Raw genomic sequence first — 18,642 nt, forward strand, 5'->3', positions numbered from 1 at the left:
ATCCATTTATTATCTTTGGCAAATGCACTCACATCTACTTAGAAACATTCATATCTCATATATCATACTCAACATCTTCAAACCTGTTCAAGACATCTTCCATTCTATACTTTTGTGTTTTGGACATTGTCATCATAACCTCCTTCGAAACAACATCCCGTATCGATTTGAATGGCGACACATGCTTTGGCAGCACTTTGCCAACACAGTATGCTATATGGTCAAGCCTCTCTTTGCAGTTCAGGCAATCAAATACGTACTGAGGTTGCACATATATAACACCTTCATTCACCTCATCAGCACTTTCACATACACACACATCTGCTTTTTCGTCTTTACCAACAACTTTTCCGCCAAGGCACATAACTATCAACTTCAGGCATTCTCCAACAGCAACCGTATCAATCCAGAACATCATTCCGCCAAATATTGCCTTATCAGCAAAAGCTCCTTCCGAGGAATCCACACATGGCTCATACAACTTCTCGAGCTTATGCAGAACTAGCCTGCAATGCATAGCCAATAAAGGCAAAGAGTACGATAGCAGAGAAATATCAATCTTGCTCTCGTCATTAGCAATTTCCTCCATTTCAGACTCGCTACTAGAAGACTCATCATCCGAAGACGATACAAAGTCCAGAAAGTTCAACTCTTTCCATTTAAACCCCCGAGGAATGTCTTTTTTCTCCTCAATGATCTCTTGAAGACTTGCGCCTGGATATGGAACAAACCACGTGACCCTGATCTTTCCTATTGCCATCTGGTTGTAAATCCCGCTCCTGGACATAAAAGAACATTCAAGCAGCCTTTTGGCCACCACAAAATCCTCAAAATTCTTTATAACACTGTCCGCATCATTGTGCAATCCAAGCATTCTTCCCAGATACAGGCTGCTCATCGTCACATTCAACCCATCCACAGACTCTGCAAATGTTTTGTACTTGTCTTTAACAAGATCAACATAGTTGTACTCACTATAGCGTAGACTTGCTATCTTGTACTCAACCCCAGTTCCCTCATATCTTTTTCTAGTGCTTTCTATTGACTTGTTCTTCAGCATGGTTTTGTAGACATGCGAGTGTATCAGCTTGTTTGCATCGCACACTCTGTAGTAAAACCCGTTTTCTGCATCCACCTTCCGCGTATCCTTTGGTATATACGGGTGAACTCCGCATAGAGTCACAAGCCTGTCAAACTCCTTGTCCTGCAGCTTCAAGTTCTTCATGACCAAGCTTTTCGAAATAAATTTCTTTGGCGCTTTTATGTATGCCGTGCTCATCAGGGGCTGGCATGCGTTGCATCTAAACGCAGAGTGTGTGAAAGCTGTTGCAGCACCGATATGTGCCACTGCATCATACCCGTCAATAAAACAACAAATGATAGCCCTCGGCCATATGATAAAGGACCTACAAGTATACCTGCTTGAAAACAAGATAGGACATCTGTATCAATTTTTTGAAAGGCTTGGAATAGACGAGTCACAACTCCTGGCAAAGCTCAAGTACTCTGATCTTGAAAAGATTGGAATTGAGAATCTGATTGAAAGACGAAAGGTTTTTGATGTGATAAATGAGATAAATCAGGATATGTATAATGACGAAGTGCATGAACACAACGTAAGTGCCAGGGATTCACTTGCTTATGATGTGTGTGTAAATCAATCAGGAATGTGTGGAATTGATGCCGAGCTTTCGATTGCTATGCGAGGTATTGAAAAGCAATACGACAATGCTGAGAAATTCAAAAGCAATAATGATTGTGTGCAGAGTACAAGCGATGATTGTATTGAAGCAGATGCCACGGCATGCACTGCTGAATCGTCGAGTTATTTATTTGAAAATGGCCATCATGAGGTGCTATTTGGGGAGGGAGTTTCAATAGAGCAGAAGCTGTTTTCATGCACATTTACTGAAAAAGAGCGTGCTATACAGCATGAAAAGGCCACGGACATCGAAAAGGAATATTCTATACTTAGCATGGCTGATCCGTGCCTTATACTGCCTGATGAAATCATGATGAATACAGGCATGCAGAAGGAAAAGATAGTTGTCTGTGTACGGAAGAAACCATGCGATATCACAAGATCGGATATAGTTGAAGTTGATGGCCAAGGCATAACAGTAAACGAATCTAGGACAAGAATCGATTTAACGCCTTATGTTGAGCAGCATAGGTTCGAATTTGATTACTCATTTGATAGCAGCATAACAAACATTGGTTTGTATAGAGAGTGTGTCAAGAGCATTGTGAGCCATGTTGTCTCGGGAGGATTTGGCACAGTCATAGCATATGGACAGACAGGCACGGGAAAGACATACACAATGCTCGAGAAAAATGCCGGGATGCTTTATCTAGCAATGAAGGATCTTATTCTTAAGAAGCAGCACGGAACAATAACCTTTTGTGAAATATACATGGGGCAGGTTTACGACCTTCTTGATGGCAGCAAGAAAGTCCATCTGCGAGAGGTCAACGGGGTTGTGCATCTATCAAATTCAAAGGAAGAAGATTTTAATGGGTATGAAAGCGCAATGAATATTATAGATAGAGGCATTGCACTTAGAAAAACAGGAGTTACAGGTGCGAATTCAAAGTCGTCAAGATCGCATGCAGTAGTACTTGTGAACTTTTTTGAAGGCACAGGATTGCAAGCTGCTGATACAGCAAACAGAAATAACAGCGGATCTATTGTTTTTGTGGATCTGGCAGGGAGCGAACGAGGATCCGATAGAAAGGACATGACTGCAGATGTGAAGAACGAGGGGGCCGAGATCAACAAGAGCCTGTTAGCGCTTAAGGAGTGCATTAGAGGAATGGAGAAGGACAAAAGACATCTTCCGTTCAGACAGAGCAAGCTGACACAGATTTTGAAGAATTCATTTATTGGCATGTCTAGAACATGCTTGATAGCTACAATATCGCCAAGCCTTGACAATGTAGAGCATACGCTAAATACATTGAGATATGCTGCAAGAATAAAAGAGGGAACATATCAAGGAAGCAAAGTAGTGCAGTCACCCGGTAAGAAAGCCACAGTGCATTTGAAACAGCCATTGCTCATATCACCAAAGCCTGGCTGCAAATCTAGTGCGGATGCAGATAAATGCATGCTGCAAAATCAAATATCAAATGCTAAGCATCAAGGAATTGTTTCTGATATCATTAAGGTATTGAGTCAGGTTGATTCAAATATACTGGCTATTGAAGACTTACGCCAGTTAGAAAAAATACTCGAAGTGTGTAAAGCGATCGGAAATAAGCAAAATGCATAGATATAGTGTTACTTTCTCAATCATACAGCCACATAGCAACTCATCTATCTAATCTGCCAGATCGCATCAGAACATTATTAAACAAAATCATTTATACTTAACTCTATTATGCCACAGACACATGTATCTGCGACAACTGTAAAACACAAACAATCGGCTCATCTACCTTTCTGCATTTCATAACATGCGGAAATAAACCCCGTAAACAATGGATGAGGAACGTCAGGCTTTGCATTTAGCTCCGGATGGTATTGTACACCAACAAAAAATGGATGGCCGTCCATTTCAAAAGCTTTCATGTTCATGCCATTCAAACTCTTGCCAACGAACCTAATTCCTTTCTGCTCAAGTCGTCCTGCCACTTCTTTGCAGACTTCATATCGATGAATATGCCGTTCCTTCACATTGCTTCTTTTATACATCTGTTTTATTCTTCCATCCATTATCACTATCTCATGTCCTCCAACCCTCAGCATCCCGTTTCTTTTTCCATTTTCATCTTCGATGAGTCTTATTACTAAATCGCCTTCTTCTCCAACCAACTCCTCAGAACTTGCATTCTTGATCCCAAGGATGTTTCTGGACATCTCAATCACGGCAAGTTGGTATCCCATGCATATTCCAAGCAATGGGATCCCATTGATTCGTGCATACTCAATCACCTTAATATTTCCTTCCACTCCTCTTGGCCCAAATCCGCCAGGTATAACAAGTCCATCACATCCATCAACATCTTCATATCCAACGCCCTTTTCAATCCCCTCTGCATCAATCCACACCACTTCAGCCCTCACCCCAAGCATTCCTGCGGAAAAATTAAGAGCATGAATAACCGAAGCACAGCTATCAAACACGTTCGTTGCCCTTCCAATCAATCCGATTCTAACCGTACTTCCCTGAGCTCTTCCGATCCTTTCAATAGCACTCATCATTTCGATCCTTACTACTCTATTCTCAATCCGAAGTATATGTGCAATCTTCTCTCCACATCCCCGCTTCTCCAAATATCCTGGCACAAGATACATGCTGTCCATATCAGGCAGGCTGTATACGCATCCATCTGCAATCAGGCACTGCTCCTCAATCTTCTTTACAAAGCCTCCATCCAGCTCTTTGCCTACCCTGCAAACCAATACATTATATCTCAATCCATGCTCTTCCAGCCTTCTAGTTCCCATCGCAATCTTTTCTAATTTATGCTGCTCAACATCAAGCTCCGTTATGCACTCAACGCCCACGAGCATACAGTTTTCCTTTCCAACACTCGTCTGTAGCTTTGAAAATATCTCCAGATACAAACTCGACTCGCGCTCTGCAATCAATCCCCCAAACTCAACCACCACAATCTCCCCAGTTTTCTTTCCTCCAGATAAGTCATCCATCTCTTTCTCCCCAGCCTTAACTATCCGCCTGACTGCTCCATCAATCACACCGGGATTGGCATATGGCGCCTTTCCCATCCGTGGATCTCCTCTCCTTACCAGATCATCTGCCATTCCATCGCACTCCACTCCACTCTCCCGCATCAGTCCTATTGCTCCTAATCTCATAAATATCCCAAAGTCCATGTCACATTCATGTGCATCCTCAAATACACGCACCTCTCCATGCTCACACATCTCCTTCATATCCAATTTGCAGTTCATATAAAAATCAATCTTCATATGTGTTACATCATACCCCCTTGCTCTCAGCATTGCTCCTACACTGCTGCTTACTGTCCCCTTCCCAACCCTAGAAATAACTCCTCCAGAAACAAAAACATACTTCATATTTTTGGGGCTTATCTCCTCAAGCATAAAACTTCAAAATAATTATAATTCGATCGCCATCTTTTATCTTTATTAAGCACCCATTTATTGTCATACAGATGCAGTACGCCTAGTACAGTGAACACAATCTATCCAGCTCTTCTTCTGAAATCCTCACGCTCCCCTGCTCATACTGCCTCAAAAGCTCCTCCTTTCCAAGAGATACTGCCAAGCCATACATTTTGAGCTTTTCTCGATTCCCCACCATTCCAGTTGGAAGATGGAAAGAAAAATCAAGAACATATTCAATCAGTTCTGCCAGAGATCTCCTTGTCCTTCCACTAACAGAGCCAAGCTCTGTAATCTTTGTCATCATGCACAAGTTCAGTGTCTCAAAAAATTGTATTTCAAACAAACACTTGTTGATCTTCGGCACAAACATGCTCACATTCTCCATAAAGTCAACATGCTTCTCTCGCAAGTACATCTTCACTGACATCACCGGATCGCCTAAGCTTATATCCACTCTTGATGCATCCCTGATGATCCAAAAAAACACCTCCTCCTTCCTCTTCGTCAGCTCTTCATAAAGGCAATGTCCTGGATATTTTCTCACAAAATGGCTCATGTCTGCGAATTCACAAAACCTTTGCTGTATAGGCTTACTATCACACTTGACATCAAACATCTTCATTATTGCTCTGTCAACAACCTTCGCCCCCTTGCCATGCCGTTTCGATCCACTGCTTCTGAACATCTCAAAGCAGTCAACAAATCGCCTGTATCTTAAAGATACGTGCCTTGGAAGCCTCTCATTTACCTCTTCAACTTCCACCACATCTTCTCCAAGTTTTAGCCTTGCTATATCAATAATTTCTCTCATCACAATATCAAGCCTCCATTCTGAACAGTTCTGCACATATGCATCCGTGCCTTCAAATATGCTGCTGTTCAATCTCACTTCGTCATCAGAAAGCATCCTTTGTATAACCATCGCTCTTAGATTCTCTTTCAAACATCCAATAACTACATTAAATATCTCCTTAAACCTTTCCATCTCTCTGATGCTCTTTTGCTTCGCATTAAACAATAGCTCAGGCATGCTATCTGCTCCATTAACCACACCGTGCATATTGCCACATACAAAGTACAGCTTTTCATCAGACTCAAATACACTCATCTCTGCTGGCAAGACTTCTCTGGCATACTTGCAAAAAAAAGACTTCAATATCTCCCTGCACACAGCTCTTATTTCATGATGCTTGCCAGTAATCAAAAACACTTCCTCCACGTCTTTGCTCAGCACAACCATGCATTTCTTTCCATCTTCCATATGCTCATTGTCGGCCAACTCTCCACTTATAGATATAACATCATGCTCTACCAATTCTTTTAGTAAGTCGGTTGACTTTTTCTTCAAAACCTCAAGATCTGTGATTTTCAAAAATGCATTTCTAAGATCACTCACATCGGTGCAATTAGAAGACTCAAGTCGAAGCATCTCTATTTCTCTGATAACAGCATCGTAATGCATTCTGGTCTCATCGATTTCATTCTGTATGTCTTGTGCATCAGATGCACTTAGCTCATCCTGCATGCTTTTTATCTCTTCCTCCATCTCTGCTATTTTTTCTTTGTACAGCTTGTATTTCATGAACAACTCCTCCAGGCACCTGACCTGCTCAAAGTCCTCGGCTATTCGTTCCATCAGAGGGATTGCCACATAAGCATTTATTATCACGCCCACTGTCATTGCTCGAGATGATGTTTGTTACTGGCATTCCCGAGACACTAGATGATGAGCTGCTTAAGGAGATGCTATCTGTGTTTGGTGAAGTAAAGACATTGGACAGAGGATGCGATCTGAATGGCAATGCATCTACGTGGGCATTTGTGGGCTACTATGAGAGCACATCGGCCGAATGCATGCATACAGTTCTATCAGGCGTTTGCATTGGACAAGACAAGATATCTGTGTATCCAGAATTGAACGAGTGCATGCTGAATGCACAGGAATACATGGCAAATGCAAATGAAAGCGTAATACGCAAGCTCAATGCAGTAATTGCAAAGTATAAGGATGATGTTGAAAGCAAAGACATTCTAAACAAGTTTTTGTCAAGCTACAGACTGATTTACGGACAGGCGAACAACTCAAATGGATTTGATGAGGCACTACAGAAATGGCTCCATGAAGAGTCAGAAATACGCAAGATGTGTATGAACGCAGAGAAGGCTCTTGATGACAGAAAGAATGTGCAGTATAAGTATCTATCGATGTACGATGACGATAATGCCAAAGAACAACGAGCCACCTGAATGCATATGGGTGTGCAAATAAACTTTGTACTAAATGTGTGTATGCATAACTGTCTATAAAGTATTTATTGCAATGAGAAGCCTACACCATGGATGGCAGGATCATTGAAAAAAGCATGCGAGATGCATTACAGAAAAGGTTTGGGCCTGTGTGTCTGGAAATCACGAACACGTCGCCGGATCATCAGGGCCACCTGAATTCTTCAGAAGCGCACATGGAAGAAACGCACTTCTCTATAAGAATAAAATCAGAGATATTCAATCGAATGGTAAGTCTGCATCATCGTAACTAACTTAAGAAAATAGCAGATAGGCATAGACTTGTTCATGCTGCATTACAGCATGCATTTGAGAACGGATTACATGCAATTGAAATAGACTGTGAGTCTGATTACAGCCAGGCAGACTAGTGATCGATCGTATGCTTATGAATCGCATGGCATAAGGGAAGCCCGGACCAATCTGATCATTCTATATTGATGATTAATTGATCGGCCATGGCAATTAGATTCATTTTAGTAAAAAGAACATGATTCTTTATCACATTGTATTTAAATAGATGCATTCAGGCAACATTATGCTATTGAAACTGTTCTTCATTCTTACTGCTGTCAGAGGTACGGAGGTCCCGGACGTATGCCAAAAAGCTGGCCTCATGGTTCTGAACTTTGTGGACGGGCCTGTTGCTGGTGTCACTGACAAGATCCTGAACACAATGAAGGACCTGGACGTAAAGGGCATGTTCACTTTCACTGTGAACCAGCGTGTCACCGGAAATGTCAAGAACCTGTATCAGAGGGCATGGGAAGAAGGGCACACTGTTGGGCTCAGGCTCAATCCAAGCATGGACAGTGGCTATGACACAATGGATCGCGATTCTATGGAGCAGCTTGTGAAGGAAGAGCTCGACACTATTGATGGGCTTTCGCATTCAGAGATCAGATACGCAACTCTTCCAGTCGATGGAGGGCAAGTAAACTCTGAGATGTACAATGTGCTCACCGAGAATGGTGTCCTGCCTGTTGGATACACATTCTGCCCATACGACTATGAGGGACAATCAATCGAAAAGTTCGAAGACTTGATCAATAACTCAAACCCAAACTACCACTCGTTCATCATCATGATGCATGATGAGATGGAGGCTGATACGTCACGCTTGGAGCAGATGGTGCAGATAGGCAGAGACAGCGGATACATATTTGTGAATATGGATGAGTGCCTCAAAGGATACAAAGGCGCATCTGGAGAGCCAGAGCTCAAGCTCAGAGGAAAGGGTGTTGAAAGCATTGCAAGCTTCATGCCTTTTCTTTTGCTGTTAGCAAGACTCTTGTAAGCTAGTAAATAAATATGCTTTATAGAACAGTTGCAAATTCTAAATGGTCTGCTGCTTATCATGCATGCCTGTTTGATTAGCAATGACACAATGCGTTAGAGCTTTTGCAATCGGTTTCAAGCTGTTCTAAAGATAAATCTCAGATAGTACATCTTCACAATGGTTAATTTGCGCAATCAGCTTAATATTGTACAGCACGGAGGCAGAGCTGGCTCGTATACGATCAATCATTCAGAGTGCTACAAATGCAAGGGCCATCACGCACCCCCATCTTCAGAGCTTGCCCAATGCAGCCGCTCAATCCCTGAAGCAGTGCTTATGATGTCTCATCAATCTACTTCGCCCATGCATTATAGCACCAAGTGCAAATGCTTGTACATTTATAACTCAATGAATTCAGGATGCATGAATGCCACAAGCGATACTTATTGCCTTCATTTAATATGCACGCTTTGCTCCACATGCACAGGCAAAAAATGCTCCGTTGTACTTCACAACCAGATGAGGTTTGAAGAATTCTTGATGTTTCCTGTGCACATCCTATCTATAGGTGCTGTCTACATAAGACGATACATCAGCCATGTCCAGAAGCCGATCTCGTTAGAGTCATTTACCAAGACATATCTTGTATGCTGTGTGCTTGCTGCAAAGTACATCGACGACACCCGGATATTCAACGATTTCATTGTGGAAAAGTGGAGATTTGCAATCAAAGATATCAATCACATAGAGATATCGGTTCTAAAACTATTCAGGTTCAACCTCGATGTTGATTTGAATGCATCATACTTGCATGAATGACCAAGCGTGACTGTATCAGCTCTGCGCTGCACAAGCCTTGCATTCCATTGCCAGTATCAAACACATCGTAGAGTGAATCACCATCAGCAATCGCTGTTTGGATCAAAATTCTTCTTATATTCATTCACAAATGTCTATTGCTCTGATATTTTCAGCTGCATTCATTTGTGTCGTCATTATTTGCACCTCTTGATGAGCTTAGATGCGGTGGCAGCATTAGCTTGCATTTAGAACAGAACTGCTTGCTGCCGTCATCGGTATCATAGTATCCAGGATATGGTACATAAGAAAGACAGAAATTATTGCCTTGATTCTCTACAAACCTGCATCCTTCGTACATCGGCTCCTTGATCCCAAAGCCATTCACGTGGTTGAACTCAGGACTGAAGAAGTATCTGTTCATCAAAAACTCTATGTCCACGGCCCATCCATCATATGGGCCTGAGTAATTGTTTGCATAGTGCCTTGCGCCGTCAATGCCCAGTGATTGGAACGCATTTCTTATCCAGGAAAGCGCAAAGTTGAAATCCTCGTCCTGAATGTATGTGCTCTTGAGGCACTGATTCGCGATGTAAACAAACTTGTCCAATGCAAGAAAAAAATCGTTAAGAAGATTGCCTGTGTCTGAGCCTGTGCACAGTCCAGCATTGCAACTCCTTGCATGCATAGCGTCAACTGAATGCCTGTAATGATGTATCCCACGCCCAAATTCCAAAGCCCAGCGGCTTTTTACGGCTTCAAAGTGATCGACGCGTTTTGTACCACTCAAGCAACTCTTGCTCTTCTCATGAGGATCCGAGTCCTGACCGATGCTTTTTGTGCTTATGGACTCCGAATCATCGTCAGTATGGCTTGAGGTGCATCCACGTGTTCTATGATTCTTGGGACTCGTGTTTATATATGCACATTTCTCATGATTCGCATGGCCTCCAATGTGCTTACTGCATACTTTCTTTGCAATCTCATCATTCTCAATGTACAATGGCTTCCATAGGCTCTTGGAATCTTCCTGATCTGCTCCCTGCATAAAGGGCTATGCGTATCTGCTTTGCAAGTCAGCATGGCACCAAACCCATCCGATGGATATCAGGCAATCATTCATCAACAGTAGGAAGACGCCAACAGCACAGAGCGAAACACCAGATGAATCGCTGGAAGAAGAGTACTACAAGTGGAAGATACGGTGTCTAAAACGAAGACTAAGAGACATTAGAAAGGAAATGCAAAGGATTGCAAATATCCATGCCTTACAGCTCGGCAATGATGCTCAGCTTAATAAACAGTAGAATAAATGAATGGTGTAGCAAATGAAATAAATACAGCAAAATCACTCAAATTTATTGATGTCCATGAACCTCTGCATTTCTTTGTCGCCCACTGCCTTCCTCGAGCATTGATACTTTGCAACAAACTCTTGAATCACGCTGATGCATTTTTCCTTCATTTCCCTACTGGAAACATCGCCAGAAAGATATCCAGAGCGGTACTTCTCAAGCTCATCGTCATCTTGCAAGAAGTATCTCAAGTACTCAAACGGAACGTCTACATTGATGTCTCCTCCCTTCTCCTTGTGCTCCTTCATTGTCTTTCTTCCTCCAGAATATGCGTATGTTGTGATTTTCTTTCGTATGCTCTCAGGCGTGTCATCAAGCGATATCGAGCTATTCTGATCGCTTGCAGACATTTTCTTGTTCACGCCCTTCAGGTCGGGCAGAAGTGATACATAAATCGAGGATGGCTTCTTTTCCCCAAGAACCCTTGCTTTGTCTCTTGCAAGCCTGAAGTATGGGTCCTGGTCAACCGCTGCAGGAATCAAGCACATGCTATTCTTTTCTATAAATCTGAAAGAGCTTGCAAAGCACGGTGCAATCTCCTTCGGGGGGAAGCCAACCTGCCCTATGCTACTGCACATATCAAACCCAAAAACCTTGAACGCTTCATTTAGGTTGATTGATCTTGAGATCTTGAGCACGTTTTGCTCAAAGTGGTGCGAGGACTCGATGTTTGTGAAAATGTATGTAAGATCAGGATCAAACCCAAAAGCTATGATGTCCTTGATGTTTTCTCTTGCGTAATAGATGGCGTCTTCCATTCTCATTCCTTTCCACAGGAACTTCTCGTCATCTGTCATCTGTATCACAAGCTTTATTCTGAATGTGTCTTGTAGATACTTGCACAGAAGCAGTGGGATTGCATGCCCAATATGCATTGCCTTCGAACTAGGGCCTCGTCCAGTGTATAGGTAGAACGGCTTTCCATCTGCTACCTGCTTGAGCAGTAGCCCAAAGTCTCTGTGGGCAAAAACAATGCCTCTCCTGAAGAAGTAGTGTGCTGGCTTGCCAGTAAGTGCCTCCAAGTGATCGACAAGTGCATCGCTAAGCTCTTCACATCCAAACTGGTTGATTACCTTGCCATAGTCAATGCCAACAGGAGACTCTCCAGTCGACACCACCTCTACACTCCAAGGCGTGATGTTTTGGTTTTCCATGCAGGGCGTACCACTCATTGATTTGATGCATCTGCTGGTGCAAAGAACACAGGCTATAAAAATATTCAGTGCGAATATCATGCCATGAAAATAACCGCTAATACACCGGGGATGGAAAGCAAAAGCATACAGAGCAGAAGCATTGTGCCTGCGATTCTTGGAATAGATCTTGGAACCACAAATTCGTGTGTATCCATCATGAGGAGTGGTGAGCCGGTGATCATTGAGAGTGCAGAAGGAGGACGCACAACGCCATCGGTTGTGCATGTGTCTGGAGATGATATAATTGTTGGCGATCAGGCGAAGAGCAAGATGCTGACGCATCCAAAGCAAACGGTGTATGCAGCAAAAAGACTGATTGGGAGGAAGTTTGATGACGAGGAGATGAAGAAATATGTGAGGGGTTTGCCATACGACACCGTATCGCATTGCAATGGAGATGTGTGGATCAAAATTGACGGGAAGAAGTACTCACCGGCACAGATGGGTGCTTTTGTGCTTTCGAAGCTGAAGATGAATGCAGAGGCATTTCTGAATCATCCGGTAACGAGGTCTGTGATAACTGTTCCTGCATACTTCAACGACAGCCAGCGGCAGGCAACAAAGGATGCAGGCCGAATAGCTGGGCTGGATGTTGTCCGGGTTATTAACGAGCCGACAGCAGCAGCATTGGCATATGGCCTTGACAAGGCAGCTAGAGGGAATGTTGCGGTGTATGACCTAGGTGGAGGCACGTTTGATATTTCTATACTTGAGCTTAGCGATGGGGTGTTCCATGTGAAGGCCACGAATGGAGACACGTTTCTTGGAGGCGAGGACTTTGACAATGAGATAACAAAGGTTATTCTTGAGGACTTCAAGAGGAAGGAGGGGATTGACCTGAGTGAAGACATTAATGCAATGGCAAGAATAAAGGAAGGCTCTGAGAAGGTCAAGAAGGATTTGTCAACAGCTAATGTTTCACGGGTGGACATTCCATACATATGTATTGGAGAGAATGGGCCTGTGCATCTATCCAAGGTTTTTTTCAGAGACGAGATGGAGGCGATTGTTAAGAAGATTGTTGAGAGAACGATTCTTCCGTGTAAGAAAGCATTGTCTGATGCAAAGATCGAAAGGTCTGACATTAAGCATGTTATTCTTGTGGGAGGGATGACGAGAATGCCGTATGTGAGAAAGGTTGTGAAGGAGATATTTGGGATTGATCCGTCAGTCGACATCAATCCTGATGAGGCTGTTGCCAAAGGAGCGGCACTACAGGGGGGTGTTTTGAGTGGGGAAGTTGAAGATGTGTTGCTTCTTGATGTTGTGCCGCTAAGCCTTGGGATTGAGCTTCTTGGAGGCGTATTTAGCAAGGTGGTGAGCAGAAACACGACGATTCCGTTCAAGGAGACACAGGTGTTTTCGACGTCTGAGGACAACCAGACGGAGGTGGACATCAGAGTGTACCAAGGAGAGAGGATGATGACAGTAGACAACAAGTATCTTGGGCAGATTAAGCTTACGAATATTCGTGCAATGCCTAAAGGTGCACCGAAGATTGAGGTGACTTTTGAGTCTGATGCGAATGGAATATACAAGGTAACAGCACAGGATGGGATTACAAAGGAGCCGCAGTCGCTGGAAATAATTCCATCGAGTGGATTAACTGTGGAGGAGATAGAGAGGATGGTGAAAGAAGGAAAGGACTTCTGTGAGGCAGATGAGAAGAAGAAGAAGAAAGCAGAGTTTGTGGTGATGGCAAGGGAGTATATTGAGCATCATTGCAAGAAGGAAGGCGCTAGGGAGGAAGCTGAGAAGCTTAGAGAGCTGATTCAAGGAGAGTTTGAGCTAGAGGAGGCAGAAAGGAAACTTGAGTGCCTGAAGAGAAAATGATGCATGAGCCAGGTTTGTTTGTGTGAGCAGCTGATGAAGGTGAAACGAAGGATAATATGAGAAACATATGATAAAATAGACGAGCCCTGAGAAAACAAAGTGTTTATGGGTAACAATTATAACAAGGAAGTGAAGGAGCTTTGCTTGCAGGAAGGAAATAATAGATGTGTTGATTGCTCGGCGCCTAGTCCACCTTGGGCGTCTGTGACGCACGGGGTGTTTATATGTTTTGATTGTGCAAGCATCCATCGATCGCTTGGTGTGGAGATGAGCTTTGTGAAGAGTGTGAATCTGGACGGATGGGACAGGAGGGAGTATCTGTGTATGAAGAATGGAACGAATGAGAAGTTTAAGAAGTATGTTGAGAGGCATAAGCTTGTAGGAAAGGATGTGAGAGAGGTATATGGCAGCAATGCAGTTAGGAAGTATGCTAGTGAGATCAAGGAATCTGTTGCACAGGAGATGGGGCATTCGATGATGCATAAGCCTGATGGTGGAAAGACTAGGAGCGATGAAGGAAAGAAGGAAGTAATGGCGTCTAGAAAGGCATCAGATCCGATCTACAAGGTTAGGGCTGGAGAAGATGGGCCTGGAGATAACAGTAGCACAGGCTCGCTTCAGGAGTCAATTACATCGTCATTGAGTACGATGGGAAATGTGATTTTTTCAGGAGCAAGGACGATAAAAAACAAAACAGTGGAGCATGGAAGCCTCGTAATGATGTCTATGAAGAACATAATCAAGGACAACTCGTCATCGCTTGCATCAATGTTCAAGACAACAGAATCGACACAGAAGATCTTGCCCAAGGAGCCTAAGAAGCAGAATACATATGAGCAACTAAGCAAATGGGATTGAACTAATATAAGGCCATTGAATAAAAAGTTTAATACAGTCTTGTGTTTGTTGCCTGCTAGTTACTTGTGGATTGCACTCAGCAATGCTCTTGAGTATCTGTACATCAATAATGCATGAAAAACTAATTTACAGGCAACTTCCACTTTTAGGTTGCGTTTCAATTGAAAAAAGTTCAATGCACTGACTGTACAGTCGAACCCTCTTCTCTGAATCTTGTAAACAAACAGCAACACGATGACTAATGACACAATACCGGGATTCAGGAGTTGCATAGCAAGCAGTACACCGAGTATGTTTGTCTCTGTTTTCGACAGCTTCTCAACTCGATTGCTTGCATCATAAGAAGATCCCCGTTTATTCTCTGCATCCAGGATCGCATCGATTTTGTGGAACTCAAGCACTGCTAGCAATGCAGATGCTCCAAGACACACTAAACTCCCCACAAATCGCATCATAGGGGCAGGCTTATTTGCCCATTCATGATCTACACACTCCATTCAAATCAGAATCTTTATTGACTAAACACATACCTATGGATGGAATAAAGAAGGCTAAAGATCGTGTTCTCCATAATATCCTCCTCGCACTTCTCCAGAAGTCGTCTTCTATGGTCGATCTTCCCGACCTTCGCTACATCCATATCCTTTCCTGTAAGCATCTTCTCCTCCTCGCATGCCTTTCCATAGCTCTCAATCCGCCTCAGCATCTCTTCTCCCCCATTCTTAACTTCTCTGAACTTGAGGCAGTCCGCCCACGTCTTCTTATGCAGGTTCAGCAGCATCTTTTGCTCAAGCTCGTTCTTCCTGCATGTTATGTTGAACGAGTAATAGTGCTTGTTCAATCCATGTATCACAGAAATAAGCGTAGGCGTCTTCAAATGCCCGATATTCGACGTAACCTGCCGAGGCTCCACTCCAAGCACCCCCATCTGGTTGTCAATCAGTCTAAATGCATCAATAACAACCTTCCCCTTCACACTCTGTATCGGATCAACCACAACAGCCACGGCTCTTTTGCACAGCTTTTCAAAGCTCTGCTGCGTACTGATGTCAACCGTGCTTAGCCAGCATCCAAATCCTGGGTGGCTGTGGTACCATCCAACAACAATCTCCTGCCTTCCCGTTGCACTCAGAATCTCCATCATCTCCATCTGGAATATGGGGTCTACCGACTCCACCGTCACATTCGTGCCGCTTTGAGGCATTGCAAACACATCTACAACCTTCACCGTGTACTCATCAACAAACTCCCCAAGCATCAACCCCATCACCTCCAAAGGAATCCCTGCCCTTCCATGCTTCAGCATCTTCAGCAGTGCAAGCGATGATATCTGCACAGTCTCGGACGTATCTGGTGTTGGCTCTCCGTCATCTCCTCCGATAAATCCATTAAACATTTCAGGGCTTCAAGTATCTCCATTTATGTTGCCATTCCGTTCCTCATCATCGAGCTCTGCCACAAAGTCCTCAACTGCGGCTTCTATCTCCTCCACATCTTCTACTATCGACTCATCCCCTGCTCGTATTCCGCTTCCAAGATTCTTGATAAACTTTTCATATACCTTCCTGACTTTCTCAACTCCCTGCATCCAAATACAAGGAGTGCAAAAACAAAAACAGGCATGCCACATCCTAGAATTTCTTACCATACCACACTCCTTTCATCGGCATCAAGAACATGCATCCTGTGATCACAACAATTGTAAAAACCATTGCCCATGCAGAAGATATCATTGCATAATACTTCTTCTCAAAGTCAATCCTGAACACCATCTGCTCCGCTTCCTCAGCATACTCAGTGGCATCCATCAGCCTGAACTTCCTTGGCTCATATTCATCAAGAACATATCTGTGATCTCCAGAAAATGATATTTTGACCCAGTCCCACTCGGCACCTGAGCCATTTCCTGAAGACACTACTGTTTGGCTTCCAAGCTCCAGAAAATCGAATGCGCTTCTTTTTATTTCAATGTTGTCCGCCGCTATCAATGCAAGGAACACAAGAATCATCTGGGCATCCACACATTCGATTTTACAACTACCTGAAAAGCATAGATCAGCCGCTGTAATAGTGCTACAGAATAATTCCAATAAATGGCCATGGCAATATCATGCCCATCGCACCATGACTAATGACGCAAATACTACAGCAGAGAAGCGGAAGTTTCGTGGCCTGCTTGCAAAGAAAAAAAGATTAAAAAAAGAAATATTTGCTATTGAAAAAGAAATATTCAGGATAGAAACCGCATACTTGGAGATGACACAAGGTGCTCCACTTACAAAAAATGTAGACTACTATACATCAAACAGGGTCGATAAAAAGAAGCCATGCGTAGATGACAGGATGAGAATGTTCAACAGAAACTTCCCGATGCCAAACAAGTAGCTGCTGGCGCCCTGCTATCTCAAGTATCGCTAGCTATTGCAAATATCATATGTATGGTATAAAAATGCCCTTTCAATGGAGACTGGCTCCCGGATCAGAATTGTGAATGATCACACAATAGAAATAGACAGTGAAGATCACACAATGATGAATCCTCTGAGGTGGTGTATAAGCAGAAATTTCTCTGGAAATAATGTTGAGCTTGTTGGATACACCATTCCACATCCATCAGATAACGTTGCAAGGCTCTCCGTCCAATTCAATAACGAGGAAATACAGAAGCCTCACACCATTCTTGACAAAATAGCACAAGAACTACAATCAATGGAAGCCATAGGCAATAAGCTACTTACCCAAATCGAAGAATTCGAAAGCGCTTCTAACAAGCAGCAGACCACCTGCACACATTAAATCTTTATTGATAACCTCAGCTATGCTGCTTAATGTTTACTCTGTTCCTGATTTAAAGAGCTGCAGCCCCATACCAAGAGTGCTTATGCAGTAATCATATGCAAGCAAAATATTAGAATTCAAAGCAATTCAAATAACACCAGTACATCTTGGCGTTCTGCATAAATACTATTCATATCCTGAATAAAACAGCATGCACACATCCTTGCACACATCACGACCAATACTAGAAAAAGCACTCACCCCGCTGCTGTCATATCTATACCATAGACTCTCACCAAGTACATAGCACTGGCTCGTCCCATTTCTTTTTGTTATAAACGAACGAAGACTGTACAGATGCTTACCAGCTTTCAGGTTCATATCCAGCTTGCCACTATTCTTCCTCATCTCCTTCACTACTACAACAAATACAGGCGGCATCTTGGTTATACTCCACTTCATGCCCTCTACAAACAGATCAAATGCATCTTGTACACTGCCAGAGTCATTAATGCACAGCCCAATCTTCTCAAACCACACCTCCTGCTGCATGCCATGCACAATCGCCTTTCCTTGGAACATCTCCACTATTGGTGAGTACTCTGGGTATATCATCTTCGACCTCACGATCTGCCCCTTTTTCGATGTATTCCACACATCCTCCTCAAAGTTGTACAATCCACACATCTCATCATGTATCGCCTTCATCAGCTCTGTGTAGATGTCCTCATACTCCGCGCTATCTGCAGTCATCAGTAAATCATCCACATCTGCATGCTTGCTGCTCTTAAGCAACTCAAAAAACTTCAGTATCCTGCTCAGCACTGGGCACTGCGTCTTCTCCTGGCACCTGTCGCCAAAATTCACTAAAAAGTTGTAAAACGGTGGTAGCCGTGTGAGGCACATCAGCATATTGAAAATCCCCTCATCAGAATCCACATATACAAGGTCAGCAGCTCCAAGCACAGTCTCTTCAAACAGTCTGCTTCCAGACACAATGAGACGGTTGCCTCCTATCTTTCCTCCTGTCTTCTTTGCGGGCCTTGATGCCTGCATGCTCACCAGCTCATACTCCTCGTCCGCAGTCATCCCTTTAACAAAAAACACACAAGGCTCTGCTTTGACTTTCATCTAAATCAGGATGTAAAAAATTGTATTTTGTGC

At 43.2% G+C, this 18,642-nt stretch overlaps 20 protein-coding genes across 20 annotated transcripts; 10 read left to right on the forward strand and 10 right to left on the reverse strand.

Moving 5' to 3' along the window:
- Positions 1-55: 55 nt before the first annotated feature.
- Positions 56-1,279, reverse strand: HK407_12g16990 (pescadillo protein; the record flags this gene model as incomplete). The annotated part of the gene is made up of 1 exon (XM_060421650.1): positions 56-1,279. The coding sequence occupies one exon, from the start codon at positions 1,277-1,279 to the stop codon at positions 56-58; it is 1,224 nt and encodes a 407-aa protein (XP_060276025.1).
- A 115-nt stretch (positions 1,280-1,394) lies between these two features.
- On the forward strand, positions 1,395-3,272 carry HK407_12g17000 (kinesin; the record flags this gene model as incomplete). The annotated part of the gene is made up of 1 exon (XM_060421651.1): positions 1,395-3,272. The coding sequence occupies one exon, from the start codon at positions 1,395-1,397 to the stop codon at positions 3,270-3,272; it is 1,878 nt and encodes a 625-aa protein (XP_060276026.1).
- Positions 3,273-3,430: 158 nt separating this feature from the next.
- On the reverse strand, positions 3,431-5,044 carry HK407_12g17010 (CTP synthase; the record flags this gene model as incomplete). Its single annotated transcript, XM_060421652.1, has 1 exon — positions 3,431-5,044. The coding sequence occupies one exon, from the start codon at positions 5,042-5,044 to the stop codon at positions 3,431-3,433; it is 1,614 nt and encodes a 537-aa protein (XP_060276027.1).
- A 109-nt stretch (positions 5,045-5,153) lies between these two features.
- HK407_12g17020 (uncharacterized protein) lies at positions 5,154-6,731 on the reverse strand (the record flags this gene model as incomplete). The annotated part of the gene is made up of 1 exon (XM_060421653.1): positions 5,154-6,731. One exon carries the CDS (start codon positions 6,729-6,731, stop codon positions 5,154-5,156), a length of 1,578 nt encoding a protein of 525 aa, XP_060276028.1.
- Positions 6,732-6,784: 53 nt separating this feature from the next.
- On the forward strand, positions 6,785-7,342 carry HK407_12g17030 (uncharacterized protein; the record flags this gene model as incomplete). The annotated part of the gene is made up of 1 exon (XM_060421654.1): positions 6,785-7,342. The coding sequence occupies one exon, from the start codon at positions 6,785-6,787 to the stop codon at positions 7,340-7,342; it is 558 nt and encodes a 185-aa protein (XP_060276029.1).
- Positions 7,343-7,431: 89 nt separating this feature from the next.
- HK407_12g17040 (uncharacterized protein) lies at positions 7,432-7,635 on the forward strand (the record flags this gene model as incomplete). The annotated part of the gene is made up of 1 exon (XM_060421655.1): positions 7,432-7,635. The coding sequence occupies one exon, from the start codon at positions 7,432-7,434 to the stop codon at positions 7,633-7,635; it is 204 nt and encodes a 67-aa protein (XP_060276030.1).
- A 266-nt stretch (positions 7,636-7,901) lies between these two features.
- HK407_12g17050 (uncharacterized protein) lies at positions 7,902-8,678 on the forward strand (the record flags this gene model as incomplete). Its single annotated transcript, XM_060421656.1, has 1 exon — positions 7,902-8,678. The coding sequence occupies one exon, from the start codon at positions 7,902-7,904 to the stop codon at positions 8,676-8,678; it is 777 nt and encodes a 258-aa protein (XP_060276031.1).
- A 159-nt stretch (positions 8,679-8,837) lies between these two features.
- Positions 8,838-9,479, forward strand: HK407_12g17060 (uncharacterized protein; the record flags this gene model as incomplete). Its single annotated transcript, XM_060421657.1, has 1 exon — positions 8,838-9,479. One exon carries the CDS (start codon positions 8,838-8,840, stop codon positions 9,477-9,479), a length of 642 nt encoding a protein of 213 aa, XP_060276032.1.
- A 151-nt stretch (positions 9,480-9,630) lies between these two features.
- On the reverse strand, positions 9,631-10,506 carry HK407_12g17070 (uncharacterized protein; the record flags this gene model as incomplete). The annotated part of the gene is made up of 1 exon (XM_060421658.1): positions 9,631-10,506. One exon carries the CDS (start codon positions 10,504-10,506, stop codon positions 9,631-9,633), a length of 876 nt encoding a protein of 291 aa, XP_060276033.1.
- A 52-nt stretch (positions 10,507-10,558) lies between these two features.
- On the forward strand, positions 10,559-10,765 carry HK407_12g17080 (uncharacterized protein; the record flags this gene model as incomplete). The annotated part of the gene is made up of 1 exon (XM_060421659.1): positions 10,559-10,765. One exon carries the CDS (start codon positions 10,559-10,561, stop codon positions 10,763-10,765), a length of 207 nt encoding a protein of 68 aa, XP_060276034.1.
- A 41-nt stretch (positions 10,766-10,806) lies between these two features.
- HK407_12g17090 (tRNA synthetase class I (WandY)) lies at positions 10,807-11,967 on the reverse strand (the record flags this gene model as incomplete). Its single annotated transcript, XM_060421660.1, has 1 exon — positions 10,807-11,967. One exon carries the CDS (start codon positions 11,965-11,967, stop codon positions 10,807-10,809), a length of 1,161 nt encoding a protein of 386 aa, XP_060276035.1.
- Positions 11,968-12,051: 84 nt separating this feature from the next.
- On the forward strand, positions 12,052-13,842 carry HK407_12g17100 (Hsp70 protein; the record flags this gene model as incomplete). Its single annotated transcript, XM_060421661.1, has 1 exon — positions 12,052-13,842. One exon carries the CDS (start codon positions 12,052-12,054, stop codon positions 13,840-13,842), a length of 1,791 nt encoding a protein of 596 aa, XP_060276036.1.
- Positions 13,843-13,947: 105 nt separating this feature from the next.
- HK407_12g17110 (putative ARF GTPase activating protein) lies at positions 13,948-14,700 on the forward strand (the record flags this gene model as incomplete). The annotated part of the gene is made up of 1 exon (XM_060421662.1): positions 13,948-14,700. One exon carries the CDS (start codon positions 13,948-13,950, stop codon positions 14,698-14,700), a length of 753 nt encoding a protein of 250 aa, XP_060276037.1.
- A 59-nt stretch (positions 14,701-14,759) lies between these two features.
- HK407_12g17120 (uncharacterized protein) lies at positions 14,760-15,152 on the reverse strand (the record flags this gene model as incomplete). Its single annotated transcript, XM_060421663.1, has 1 exon — positions 14,760-15,152. One exon carries the CDS (start codon positions 15,150-15,152, stop codon positions 14,760-14,762), a length of 393 nt encoding a protein of 130 aa, XP_060276038.1.
- Positions 15,153-15,211: 59 nt separating this feature from the next.
- HK407_12g17130 (JAB1/Mov34/MPN/PAD-1 ubiquitin protease) lies at positions 15,212-16,096 on the reverse strand (the record flags this gene model as incomplete). The annotated part of the gene is made up of 1 exon (XM_060421664.1): positions 15,212-16,096. One exon carries the CDS (start codon positions 16,094-16,096, stop codon positions 15,212-15,214), a length of 885 nt encoding a protein of 294 aa, XP_060276039.1.
- A 9-nt stretch (positions 16,097-16,105) lies between these two features.
- Positions 16,106-16,288, reverse strand: HK407_12g17140 (uncharacterized protein; the record flags this gene model as incomplete). Its single annotated transcript, XM_060421665.1, has 1 exon — positions 16,106-16,288. The coding sequence occupies one exon, from the start codon at positions 16,286-16,288 to the stop codon at positions 16,106-16,108; it is 183 nt and encodes a 60-aa protein (XP_060276040.1).
- A 43-nt stretch (positions 16,289-16,331) lies between these two features.
- On the reverse strand, positions 16,332-16,709 carry HK407_12g17150 (uncharacterized protein; the record flags this gene model as incomplete). Its single annotated transcript, XM_060421666.1, has 1 exon — positions 16,332-16,709. One exon carries the CDS (start codon positions 16,707-16,709, stop codon positions 16,332-16,334), a length of 378 nt encoding a protein of 125 aa, XP_060276041.1.
- A 115-nt stretch (positions 16,710-16,824) lies between these two features.
- Positions 16,825-17,085, forward strand: HK407_12g17160 (uncharacterized protein; the record flags this gene model as incomplete). Its single annotated transcript, XM_060421667.1, has 1 exon — positions 16,825-17,085. The coding sequence occupies one exon, from the start codon at positions 16,825-16,827 to the stop codon at positions 17,083-17,085; it is 261 nt and encodes an 86-aa protein (XP_060276042.1).
- A 75-nt stretch (positions 17,086-17,160) lies between these two features.
- Positions 17,161-17,496, forward strand: HK407_12g17170 (putative RNA polymerase Rpb3/Rpb11; the record flags this gene model as incomplete). Its single annotated transcript, XM_060421668.1, has 1 exon — positions 17,161-17,496. One exon carries the CDS (start codon positions 17,161-17,163, stop codon positions 17,494-17,496), a length of 336 nt encoding a protein of 111 aa, XP_060276043.1.
- Positions 17,497-17,664: 168 nt separating this feature from the next.
- On the reverse strand, positions 17,665-18,609 carry HK407_12g17180 (uncharacterized protein; the record flags this gene model as incomplete). The annotated part of the gene is made up of 1 exon (XM_060421669.1): positions 17,665-18,609. The coding sequence occupies one exon, from the start codon at positions 18,607-18,609 to the stop codon at positions 17,665-17,667; it is 945 nt and encodes a 314-aa protein (XP_060276044.1).
- Positions 18,610-18,642: the final 33 nt, after the last annotated feature.

Source organism: Ordospora pajunii (assembly GCF_021821965.1).
Source record: "Ordospora pajunii strain FI-F-10 chromosome Unknown Cg_12A, whole genome shotgun sequence".
Classification (NCBI taxonomy): Eukaryota; Fungi; Microsporidia; family Ordosporidae; genus Ordospora; species Ordospora pajunii.